Source organism: Talaromyces amestolkiae, assembly GCF_001896365.1.
Source record: "Talaromyces amestolkiae strain CIB chromosome Unknown scaffold4.1, whole genome shotgun sequence".
Lineage (NCBI taxonomy): Eukaryota > Fungi > Ascomycota > Eurotiomycetes > Eurotiales > Trichocomaceae > Talaromyces > Talaromyces amestolkiae.
In genome coordinates, this window is record NW_024468040.1 from 915,938 (window position 1) to 928,002 (window position 12,065).

The following is a 12,065-nucleotide window of genomic DNA, read 5'->3' on the forward strand; positions in this document are numbered from 1 at the left end:
CGGCTCGGACTTAAGCCGATCTCCCGTAAGCATCAGCCACCACGCTGAACCTATCAACTTGTATACATCACTTATATTTGCTCCGGAGACTCATCACACTATAGCTTGTTGTTTATACTCTTTCTCGTTCAGATATGGGTATAAAATGCGGTCCGGGGTAGAATCATAGGGCACGTTCCTGAGATTTTTTAACTCCGGAAAGTAGTGTGTGTGATACTAGATGTTGCCCAGAACAACGCCAATGAATACCACTTCATAACAGCAAGAGACTGATTGTCATCTTGACTCCGCGCAGTATACATCATATCATCTGAAGAAACTGAGCTGAATGCTGTAGTCGTGTAGAACGTAGAAGCACAGCCTGCAAGGATAACTGTTGCCGATAAGCTTATCGATAAGCTAACATCACGTGATGCGACTTCCTCAAACAGAGATGCCAACTTCTTGTGTGGAAGTTCCTTCGAATTAGCGACTTCAGAAAACGGATGCACAAACCTAAAGAGGAGCGGAACATCACAGATATTAAGCCCAGTTCATGTGGTTCATCCTAAGACCAAAGGAAAACCAGACTAACATGTTGGTGATGGGCGCACTAACCTCACCGCCTTCGGTATGCCAGGCGGTTGCTACGCAACGGAAGGAACCAAAACACATGGAGCTAATTATGGCTGGTGGGCAAGCTCTCTCTCTCTGTCTATCACCACATTTTACAGTCAATCTACAATTCGATCTTAACCTTCTCCTGTTGTCACACCTCCTCACAGGACATGTGCTTCTCCTACTAACCATCTAGGGTTCTCTTCTCGTTCAGCACTTCTCTTCATTCGTTCATGAGCTTGTTACTTCATTGAGCTGCTCTGCACCAGCACCACTTTGGATTGCGATTTGTGAATCAGTGATTCCAATATTCAGTCAACATGGCAAGCATCGCTCTTGCAGAGACAGACAAGTATGAGGTCTTGGAGAAGATTGGTTAGTATCCTACTCTTCATGCTCGAGCATCTTGATGCTAACATTGAACAGGAGCCGGTTCCTTCGGTATCATTCGAAAGGTCAAACGCAAGTCGGATGGTTTTGTGAGTACTCATATTGATCTTGCAACAGTGCTAGGCTTATACAATGTGGCATAGATCCTCTGCCGCAAAGAAATCAATTACATCAAGATGTCGCAAAAGGAACGAGAGCAATTGACCGCAGAATTCAACATCCTCAGCTCGCTTCGTCACCCAAACATCGTCGCATACTACCATCGCGAACATTTAAAGGCATCGCAAGACTTGTACCTGTACATGGAATACTGTGGAGGAGGAGACCTCGGAATGGTGATCAAGAACTTGAAAAACACCAACAAGTTTGCGGAGGAGGACTTTGTTTGGCGCGTGCTGGCTCAATTGGCAACGGCCTTGTATCGCTGCCACTATGGTACCGATGCGCCACCTGTTGGATCAAACCTCTTGGGCCCGCCACAGCCTAGATCAGGCCTGAAGGGAAAACAAGCACAAATCATGATTCTACACCGTGACCTGAAACCAGAAAACAGTAAGTGTCCTGAGCATCAGTCTTCATGTTGTTCACTAACTAACCTTCAATCAGTTTTCCTCGGAAGCGATAACAGTGTCAAACTTGGTGATTTTGGCCTGTCGAAGCTCATGCAATCCCACGACTTTGCTTCTACCTATGTCGGCACTCCGTTTTACATGTCGCCTGAGATCTGTGCTGCGGAGCCATACACCCTTCACTCAGACATCTGGGCTCTTGGTTGTATCATGTATGAGCTATGCCAGAAAGCTCCACCATTCAACGCCAAAACACACATTCAGCTGGTTCAGCGCATCCGAGAGGGCAAGTACCCGCCGCTGCCTGATATGTACTCGTCGGAGTTGAAAGGCGTTATTGCTAGCTGCCTCCGTGTCAATCCTGACCAGCGACCTGACACTGCCACCTTACTCAACCTTCCTGTGGTCCGCTTAGTGCGCAAGGAACGGGAAGTCGTAGATATGACAACGCGAGTCAAGAGACGTGAGGAGGCGGCTCTACAGAAGATGAAGGATCTTGAAATCAGAATGGCAAACTATGAGAAAGACAAGGCACTTACCCGAGAGGAGATTGACGCAGCTCTCCGTCGGGAATGGGAAGTCAAGGCGCGCTTGGAGATTGAGCGTCAGGTGCAGATGCGATATGATGAACTATCAAAACAATTTGAAACAGAGGTGCGCGCACGCGTTTCCGCCGAGTTAGAAAAGGTGAACAAGACGAAAGTCCCAGTGCCAGAGTTCATCCAACCACGTGAAACATCCGGTTCTTCGACCAGCTGCAGTGAAGATTCCGACTTTCCATCAACAACCGACATCAGTGACCTCTCCCTGGAATCACCCAGCTCAAGCCGCAACAAACCTATGCAAAAGGTGTCGCGCACACCTTTCAGTCGCGCAAAGACCACAGTCGAGTCGCCTATGGATATACAGATGGGTGAACCATCTCCAATTACCATCGCGTCATTGTCCCTATCTCCCCGACGCACAGCACCTATCACCAAAAATCTGTTTACGGAGCAGGCGCAACAGAAATCTAAGTGGGAGCCTTGCCTTTTGGGTTCGGACGACGAAGAAGATATTCCCGAACTTCCATCGCCAACTCGTCCCAAGGTTAAGCCAGACCCTTTCAAGGCAGTTCGTCGTCCCATGCTTCGTCATCAGACCACTGCTATGGTGTCAAAGATGAGCAATCAACCATCTATCTTTCCGGCAGGAGCATCACGATTACCTCCACCACCAATAATTGCAGGCCCACTTTCCACGCAGCAGCAGCAAGTACAAGAGATGGCTCGCCCACTATCGGCCGAATTGCGATCAAAGTCTCCCACTCGACGTCTGTCCAAGATCCCATCTACTTCTAATCTGATCGGCGACGCAACTTCACCTACTCGTAAAGGTGCGGCGGGCAAAGCGGCTACCTTCCACGCCACCAAAATCAACTCATCCAGCAATAGCAGCAGTGATGACAACAGCATGTACAAAGCGGTGATGCAGCGTAACATGGGTGGACGCACTTTGGTTGAATTGGCTCAGGCCCGTGCCGGCGGCCGTGCTATAGTGGAAGATGCAAAACGCGTGTCGAGCGATTCTCGTGCTTATACTAATTCCTCATCATCTGGCTCGGGACTCTCGTCATTCGGCAAATCCACCGAACTTCCAGCGACCTGGGATCCAAACAGCGAGCAGATGCCCAGTCCATTCGTTTCGCGACGCGTCTATCACAATTTCCGATGATTTACTTCATTCATCCGCTTAGTAGCGAGCATTCTGTGATTATTCTTGATATGAAACGACTCTCCTTGGATTTACCTTTGCTTCTGCTTTCGAGCAAACACGATGAACGCTTCCCACGACATTTCCTTTGTCCCATCTCCTATGTCTCGATACACGACATTCGTTCTCTTCCATCAATCTTCCAATTTGTCTACTCTCTTTTGGTCTCTAATCAGAACTTTACAACAAAATCCGGCGTTTCGGCAGACAAACGGCTAGGTCGCATTTACAAGGCGTACTTTTTGGTTTCAATCGGTGTTAGTGTTTGGTATATCTCCTTTTTGGCTTTTGCTTTCTTGTCAAAGTGTGGAATCTTTTTCTCTTTTCTTCTCTTTTCTTCTCTTTCCTGTTGGGGTACTTTTTCTACGCATTCACGTCTTGTGATAGTTCTTCTTTTTCTTGTACGTATAATCTGGATGGTGGGTTTGTAGGAGTCTTCAGGACAGACTGAAATCGGATTACTTCATTCATGAATTTTTGTCTCTAGTGCATTCTATTCATCTTCGTAAGATAGTCACTGGGGGGAGACAGGTCACATATCATCCTCATCAGTAATCTCCTCGATATCTACATTGTGTCTCCGATTCGACGATTGAGCTCTTGTCTCTTCCTCAATCCTCCTCAAAATCTCTTCCGGATCTTCTTCCTCGTCTCCGGTTTGATGAGCATCTTCCTTCTTGCCTGTCGGTACATAACCAGCCTTTTCTAACCTATCCATTTCTTCCGGTTCAACCAACTTCCCCTGACCCCTGATGGCATCTTGCTGTTTGCGCACTGCAGCCGGGACAAATTTGCTTACAGCTTCCTTTTTGAGATCCCGAATGACAGGTGCAGATTCATAGACTGTTTGTGCAGCCGGCGTTGCAGCTGTTGCATCCGGTTTCGCAGGTAATGCATGTGGCTGACGGGGCCCCTGGTCCTTTTCAGAAGTAGGATGGAAACCCCGCCTTCGGAACTCGTGGGGGATTGGAGGTGGTGTATCGCTCGGCATGGGAATATTACGAACACTTTCGTCTGTGTCGCTGCCTTCACTTTCCTGGTCGTGTCGCCATTGTTGGTGATGGCCACCATCTTCCCTCCGCCTCTTTCCCAAGGTATTCTGTCTATTCGTATTATTCTCATATTGCTGATGATGATGCGCTCTCGCAAACTGCGGCGCCTTGTCACCCAACGCCTCCCTCGCTTTCAGCACCGCCTTCAAATCCCGCTCCAACTCCTCTAGCACTTGCTTGTCCCGCGGCCGCAGCGGTTGGCCCGACTCTTCTACGCCCTTCAGATCATTGATCTGCCGCTGTATCCGCTCCGGGTTACGACGCGCAAGCTTCTCGTTGCGACGGGCAGCGGCTTCGGCTTTGCCCTTTTTGAGCGCTTTTTGTTTTTCTAGTTTGCGTTGAGCTTGCGCGGGGTTGACTGAGCGTTCTTTATCTTTAGGCATGGTGACGCGGGCCTTGAAATGTGGGGGATCAGAAAGGTTGCGCGATGCTCAGTGGTCGGGTTTCCTGCTGTTGGGAGTAAGTTTTGGCGGATGCAGAATGAATTATCTGGGGAGGACCGTAGATCGTGGAGTCAAGTAAGGCGTATGTGCATGGATTTTTCGGCTTATCGAGCTGCTCACTGAGACTGTCGTACTAGTGATGACCAAGCTTCCTGTGGGCAGTGGGAAAAAATTGGTACTTGAGCTCTCAAAAGTTGCAGCAGCGCCAGCCTAGAGCCGCAGCGGGTAAATTGTGTGAAATATCACAGGTTGATACCACCCTCTTAGGCCGTCGTAGGTGCATAAGCCAGCATAAATCAAGAACGTCTCTGGGCCAGTCGCAAGCTTCAATGGTAGTCCGTACCACACCGACCCTATCAGGGTCGCAGTGCTTCAGCCTCACACGTTGGGCAGCCGGGAAGATGTTTCCCAGAAGCTTTCAGTGATGGATATGGTAAGGAGAGACGTAATATCGAATCCACAGGCAGAGGCGAAATGCACTGAAAATTGTTTACAGAGGACAGACGAACGTTGGAGAGCGAAACACGAGAAAGAGAACCACACCGCCCACCTTAGTCTGATTCTGCCGCTTTCCCAGCTCGAAATACGCGGGGAATCTTACTCCGTCATCCACTTTCTTCGCTCTCCATCCCAGGCATCCCTACTCCAATTATTATCCGCTAATTGTTTCTCTCGCCCTACTCCGATGTGATTGTCCTTACTCCGCGACAGACAGGATACTTTCCCAATATTAATTTATATCAGCCCGTCTTATTCTTGGTCATCACGTACCTCATTGACCGGGCCTCTGTGGAGCATGTGCCATTGGACAGACAGCTTTGGCCTCGCCTCGATTCGAATGCGGCTTGATAGTCTGCATATCATCTATTCATCATTGAGAGTCTGGGCTCGTCCTACTCTCAGCAATGAGCGCATCGGTCGCTCAGTCGCTAGTCCCTATATCATCTTCAAGTATACGTCTGAGTACCCGGTAACTGGCTGGTATGCGCAGTGTCTATGCAGCCTTATATCTACCTAATACTGCCTGTGCAAGTACAACAATAATATCAGAGTCAGCGAATGATTATTATCAAGTGGAAAAGAAATTAAAAGCAAGCCATTAATTGGCCATGACTCCCGGCAAGTCCAGGTTAGATCGAATAATTCATATATAATAAATAATCGTACACCACCACCACTACCACACCTCCTCTAACTCTCTCCTCCTCTTCCACCCGTCCGTCCGGCTCCGTCCTTCCTACCTCTATTTTCAACTTTACTAGATCTCTTCTCTCTGAGAGTCCACAAGGTCCGTTCGCAGTTCCTGCATCGTGTCTCTCTCAAACCGCGGCCTCCCCACACCAATTCTCGTAGTCCGTGTAACGCGACAAGCGGCCGCGGTTCCCTTCAGACGTTACTCCCCCATTGCCGCCCATACGACGTCGTCCCATCGCTATACAGACGAAAAGTGTGAACCAGCGCATTGGTTATTATATTCTCCCTTTTATTTCTTTCACGTTCATGCCGGCCGATCCTCTGCGTCGCTAGTCAGTCTGCTTGACCTTCGGCGTGCTTTCGGGGAGCCAAACCGGTCAGTCAGTAGGTGACTGAGAGGAGAAGGTCCAGACGTGCAACGCAGCGATTTGACAAACAGAAATCCGACGCTACATTTCACATCATCTACTTCGTCACGCCGACCTACATTATCGACTTGGTACTTTCCCTTACAGCGGCTTCGTACGACAATCACCTCGCCCTCGCTTTGCTACGACGCTCACTCCTGCTACTCCATCCGGGGACCACAATCAATCACCATGCACTGCCGTCCGTGTCGTGCCTCTGCATCCAATCTGATCGGTACCAAATTTTCCATCTCAGCGGTATAAAAACAGGAAAGAACAGACAGACAGACAGACGACGACAAGGGCACGTCCCTATAGGGACGCCGACAAATGTCCGTCGCAACCTCGATACCCGATACTTCTCTAGGCCTCACTTCCTCCGAAATCCAAATATTGCGACAACAACAACAGATTGCGTTGCAAGGAGGAGGAGGCCATGCCGGTAGCGTCTCGAGAGGCCGTGGCTCGGGCCGGAATAGCAATTCCAGTTCGCGCGCTACGAGTGCTGCTAGCAGTCAGGGCCGGCTCCTGCTTGATCCTATGAGCTTGAGGGCGCTGTCGCATCAGCTGGAATATCTGCAGGAGCAGATTCATCATCGCATTGAACATGTAAATCTCTTCTGCCAGGGCATCTACTCAAAATTGATGGAATGCTGACTTGCATATAGTTAGAAGATCAAATGCAAGCGTCTATACAAAACAGTCGTGACCGAGCCGGTAATGTCATTCGCAACGCCGATGCAGAGATTGCACGCACCCGTGCTATCCTAGCAGCAATCGACGACTTGGAGAACGAGCTCGCCAAGATCAGCCACATCAGAGACATTGTAAAGTCGTTTCGTGCTCGGATTGAGAGTTATGATCACCGTCTCGATCAGGCCGCACGTCGCCGATGATTTCTCACCAGTTTATGACAATACTGTCTTTGCGATGTATTATTGCAACTGATGGCCGGCATCACCAATATATGAGCCCTGGTGGCCACCAAACTCGACTCTTATAATGAAAGAACGCAAACCCTTTCGACCTCTGGGAGGTCATTCTATTCACAGCAAGCTGTTGTATAATCTTCTATTCAATTCAGCCTCCGGCTAACTTACTTTCGACTCACGACATCATACAATATCCGTCCTCGCGGACAAAAACGACATGTGACCCAGGAGCCTTGTGTTAAATATGGGGCACACTGGTATGGAGGCTTTTCTTGTAATCTTCATCCTCTATCAAGCAATTCTGCTGATATCTTTGATTTCAAATGCTTTTATCTATTGGCTATCTGTGTTTATTGGTTCTTCTTTTCTCATTTCGGCACGGAGAATGGCATAAAGAGTAGGTTCTCAGCCTCGCGGCTATCTCAAACTTTACAATGAGTTCATTCATACTTGGACCTCATGACGGAACAAGAGGCGGTTGGTGTATCGGAGTTTCAGCGGATGGTTCCTTTTCTTTTCCTTTTTTGTTCTTCTTGCGTTCGCTTATATCCCTCTTCGCGATTGCTTGTTGTTGTGTTTTATCCTGTCTCTACCCTACGTCAAACGATACCTATCTTTTGGGCGAGTGAATTCTGTTTCAAGCAAGCCCTTTATGTATCCCTATTGCCTCGGGGTTTTTTCTTCTTATATGATATATCTAAGGGCACTTGGCAAAGAGATGGTACTTTTTCGACGATATCACTTTCAATTCTGGTACACGCAGTGAACTTATCTAAATGTAGGTTTCGCCGAGTTTGTAGATTGATCTGCTTCGTTGAACGTTCAATGGGATCTCCCTCTTTCCCCATTCCTGGTTCACTACAACTGTATCTGGGACGCTGCTGAGAGTGGGGTCATGTAAGATGTAGGAGTCCGTAGATGATGTGCAGTAATCCGGTCTGGGCAGGTGCCAATAAGCCGATGTGGACAGTTTGGAGGAAGACCAGATCCTAATGGATAAAATGAGAACCTCACTGGAAAGTGATTTCACAGCTTTGAACCATCGGTAGTGGTTTATCGCAGACCATATTGGCCCGGATCGGTGTCGAGGCCTGTCAGGTATGATCCGAAAGCTCAGCTTTCGTATACCTCATGCTTATGAAAAGATAACAGAGAAAAGAGAAACTGGTTCCATCTCATGACCCTTCAACACCCACTTTCATTTCAGCGGCAGCTCTCTCCTTCCTCCGCACAGCCAATTTCGCGCTCCGCTTCTGATTCTGCGGAAACCGTTTCACCGTCTCACACGCCTTGCAACGAACCACCAAAAGATCGGCCCAAGGCTTCCGACTACCTTTGCTCTCGTTTTGAATCTCTTCGGTGCATGTTTCACCGGGAACCAAAAGCAAGTCGCATCTCTTGCAGAAACCGCGCTTTGTCTCTTGTGAGAGACGTTGTTGGGTTTTTTGTGCGATGCTGCGCATTTGGGTGATGTATTGTCTGGGTATAGTTGCTTGAATAGCATATCTGGTTTGACTGGCTGTATCCTTATTGTCTTCAGTATCATCGGCTTTGTTGTCCGTCTTTTGTACTCCGGTATTTCTCTCCAGTTTTGGATGAGACTGTAAGTATATTGCGGCTTTGTGAAGATATGCCAAACGAGCTCGGATATGGCTGTGTACTCCCCCTGTGGCACCCTTATCGCCTTTTTTGGCCTTTGGAGGCATATTGCTGACAAGGAAGTCCCAACACAGACAGCGTGTCGAAAGACAATGACTCCTGTGACATCGATCTCTGGTTGAGGATGGCCACCTTTGACTGGGCGATGTTTGTCTCGGGCTAGTCCTCGTCCGGTCATGCGCTAATCCAGAAACGGCTAGATTAGCTGACTAAAGCGAGGAACGCCCGCACCGCCTTCTCCAGGCAGAACCGCTCCCTTCGCCTTCTTCACTCAGCTCGCGCGCCAACCTCAGTCGATTCATCATCACCATCCTCATCCATCCTCTCGATATCTCTACGTGGAAGGATTTATCATCGCCATCTTCCATTAACAACTTCAACAGCCCTCATTCTTCAAACCCTCGTCTTACCTACAGAATCCCCACAGCTCAACATGGCCACCGAAGAAGATCTCATCGATTACTCCGACGAGGAGCTTCAGACCACAGAGCCCGCCGCCGTCGCTCCCGCCGCGACTGAAGCCGGCAATGGCGACGCTGCCACCAAGAAAGGCGACCTGACAGTCTCCGGTGGTCGTCCAGACAAGAAGGGTAGTTACGTCGGTATCCACTCGACTGGTTTCCGCGATTTCCTGCTCAAAACCGAGCTGCTTCGTGCCATTACCGATTGCGGTTTCGAACATCCATCGGAGGGTTAGTCTAACTACAAACACACACTTATGCTCTTTTTCCCTTTTTTTGCCAGCCTCATCTCCGTTTTGCTACGTCCGTCCATCTCTGCGGGAAGGAAGAAAGTGTCATCGCGGTTTTCTCTCCAAGCAAGAGAGAAATACTTGTCGCCGTATGCTTCAAGATTCGTTCTTGCATTGGTTCTTGAAAAAGAGCCTCCTTGTGCTGTATTTCGCCTGCAGCGCATGGATATCCCATCAGAGAGTTGTGGAAAGAAAAAGTCATACGCGGGTTTCAACAGATCGCTTTGCGCAAGTCGTAGCATCTGATTTTTGATGTTGAATCGAAGAGGAAAAGAAACTCGAGGCAAAATGACGTATTTACGGAGGAAAAAATGATGTGTCTGGATTATACCTACATATGTGTTGGCACTTGGTGTCTCCTGCATCGGTAACCAGCGAGCGGCACGAGGAGTTACCGCCTCAAGCTTCATCATCATTGGAATGGTTTTGTTTTATCACCGTAGATCCGTTTGTTGGCTTGATGGCTTGACTTCCTTGCAACTTCAACGACCCAAAGAGATGGCGGACGAGCACTTCACCTTCCGATCCGGTTCAACTTTGGAAATTTTATCGAACGATGTCTAACATTTGCCGCCTCACTACAGTCCAGCAAGTTTGCATTCCCCAAGGAATGCTCCACAGTGATCTTCTCTGCCAGGCCAAGTCCGGTTTGGGTAAGACCGCAGTTTTCGTTCTCACAACCCTTCACGGACTCGACCCCGTTGAGGGAGAAGTCCAGGTCTTGGTTATGTGTCACACCCGTGAATTGGCGTACCAGATCAAGAACGAATATGCTCGATTCAGCAAATACCTCCCTCAAGTAAAGACTGCCGTTTTCTACGGAGGCACCCCCATGCAGAAAGATATTGAGCTCCTCAGCAACAAGGAGACCCGACCCAACATTGTTGTCGGTACCCCTGGTCGTTTGAACGCACTTGTCCGTGATAAGAAGCTTTCTCTTCGCAACGTCAAGGCTTTCGTTCTAGACGAATGTGATAAGATGCTTGACCAGATTGGTAAGAGTCACAGTCTACTCCGATAGATCAATAGCTAACATTGTATAGACATGCGTCGTGATGTTCAAGAAATTTTTCGCGCCACCCCTGCGGAGAAGCAAGTTATGATGTTCAGTGCCACTCTCTCGCAGGAAGTCCGACCTATCTGCAAGAAGTTCATGCGTAATCCTCTCGAGGTGTACGTTGACGACGACACAAAGCTCACCCTCCATGGTCTCCAGCAATACTACATCAAGTTGAGCGAACAAGAGAAAAACCGCAAACTCAGTGACCTTCTTGACAATCTGGAGTTCAACCAGGTCATTATCTTTGTCAAAAGCACCCTCCGTGCCAACGAGTTGGACAAGCTTCTGCGGGAGTGCAACTTCCCCAGTATTGCTGTCCACTCTGGTGTCAGCCAAGAGGAGCGGTACGTACTCTTATTGCGACTGACGGCATAATCCACTAACATTTTATAGTATCAAACGTTACAAAGAGTTCAAGGAGTTCAACAAGCGTATCTGTGTCGCCACTGATGTATTCGGTCGTGGTATCGATATTGAGCGTATCAACCTTGCCATCAACTACGATCTTCCTGGCGACGCCGATTCATACTTGCATCGTGTCGGTCGTGCCGGTCGTTTCGGTACCAAGGGTCTGTCCATCTCGTTTGTCAGCAGCGAGGAGGATGAGAAGGTCCTGAAGGAAATTGAAAAGCGATTCGAAGTTGCCCTTCCGTAAGTCCTTCGCTCTAGTCGCGCTCATATGCCGATCTAACGTTTGAATAGTGAATACCCCGAAGGCGGCGTCGACGCCAGCACTTACATGGCTTAAACATATTCTCCGGCCCAGTTTGATTTTCGCGTCGGTAATGAAGGGGTAGATTGTATTTTCGAATGGTTTCTTTTTCAATTGGGTTTCACTTTGTGTTTTTAAATAAAACATCAAATATGTTTCAATTCTTATTTGGGATGGTATTACTATATTAGGGTCTGAAAAAATCGATGTGACTTTTTTTCCTGGGATGTATTCTTTTCGGCCTGACTGATCACTTTCTGTGGTTACTACGTAAGTAACGGTAAAGGATTTGCACACATTGTCTCTCTACTATCTGTGGACCAAAGACCCATCGCATTGAAGCCGATTGCGTCGTAATAGTTGCTGTAGGCACTACCATCGCCCTCGACATATAGTAGTACCAGTGCCCTCCATCATTCAGAACTAAACCACCCAACCAGCGCAGTCAAAATTTATCTCTTCTTTGGCAATGTAATTCAACAACTGAGCATCTAATAGTAGAAATAATATAATATCCCAGTACAGAAGATAGTTCTTTCTTACTCCC

General features: G+C 48.3%; 4 protein-coding genes across 4 annotated transcripts; 3 read left to right on the plus strand and 1 right to left on the minus strand.

Annotated features, from left to right (window-relative positions):
• Positions 1–917: 917 nt before the first annotated feature.
• Positions 918–3,269, plus strand: BHQ10_002888 (uncharacterized protein; the record flags this gene model as incomplete). Its single annotated transcript, XM_040875082.1, has 4 exons — positions 918–972; positions 1,024–1,076; positions 1,131–1,539; positions 1,594–3,269. The coding sequence occupies 4 exons, from the start codon at positions 918–920 to the stop codon at positions 3,267–3,269; spliced, it is 2,193 nt and encodes a 730-aa protein (XP_040731392.1).
• Positions 3,270–3,840: 571 nt separating this feature from the next.
• BHQ10_002889 (uncharacterized protein) lies at positions 3,841–4,743 on the minus strand (the record flags this gene model as incomplete). The annotated part of the gene is made up of 1 exon (XM_040875083.1): positions 3,841–4,743. One exon carries the CDS (start codon positions 4,741–4,743, stop codon positions 3,841–3,843), a length of 903 nt encoding a protein of 300 aa, XP_040731393.1.
• Positions 4,744–6,734: 1,991 nt separating this feature from the next.
• On the plus strand, positions 6,735–7,300 carry BHQ10_002890 (uncharacterized protein; the record flags this gene model as incomplete). The annotated part of the gene is made up of 2 exons (XM_040875085.1): positions 6,735–7,013; positions 7,073–7,300. 2 exons carry the CDS (start codon positions 6,735–6,737, stop codon positions 7,298–7,300), a joined length of 507 nt encoding a protein of 168 aa, XP_040731394.1.
• A 2,128-nt stretch (positions 7,301–9,428) lies between these two features.
• On the plus strand, positions 9,429–11,554 carry BHQ10_002891 (uncharacterized protein; the record flags this gene model as incomplete). The annotated part of the gene is made up of 5 exons (XM_040875086.1): positions 9,429–9,687; positions 10,331–10,741; positions 10,790–11,150; positions 11,200–11,457; positions 11,509–11,554. 5 exons carry the CDS (start codon positions 9,429–9,431, stop codon positions 11,552–11,554), a joined length of 1,335 nt encoding a protein of 444 aa, XP_040731395.1.
• Positions 11,555–12,065: the final 511 nt, after the last annotated feature.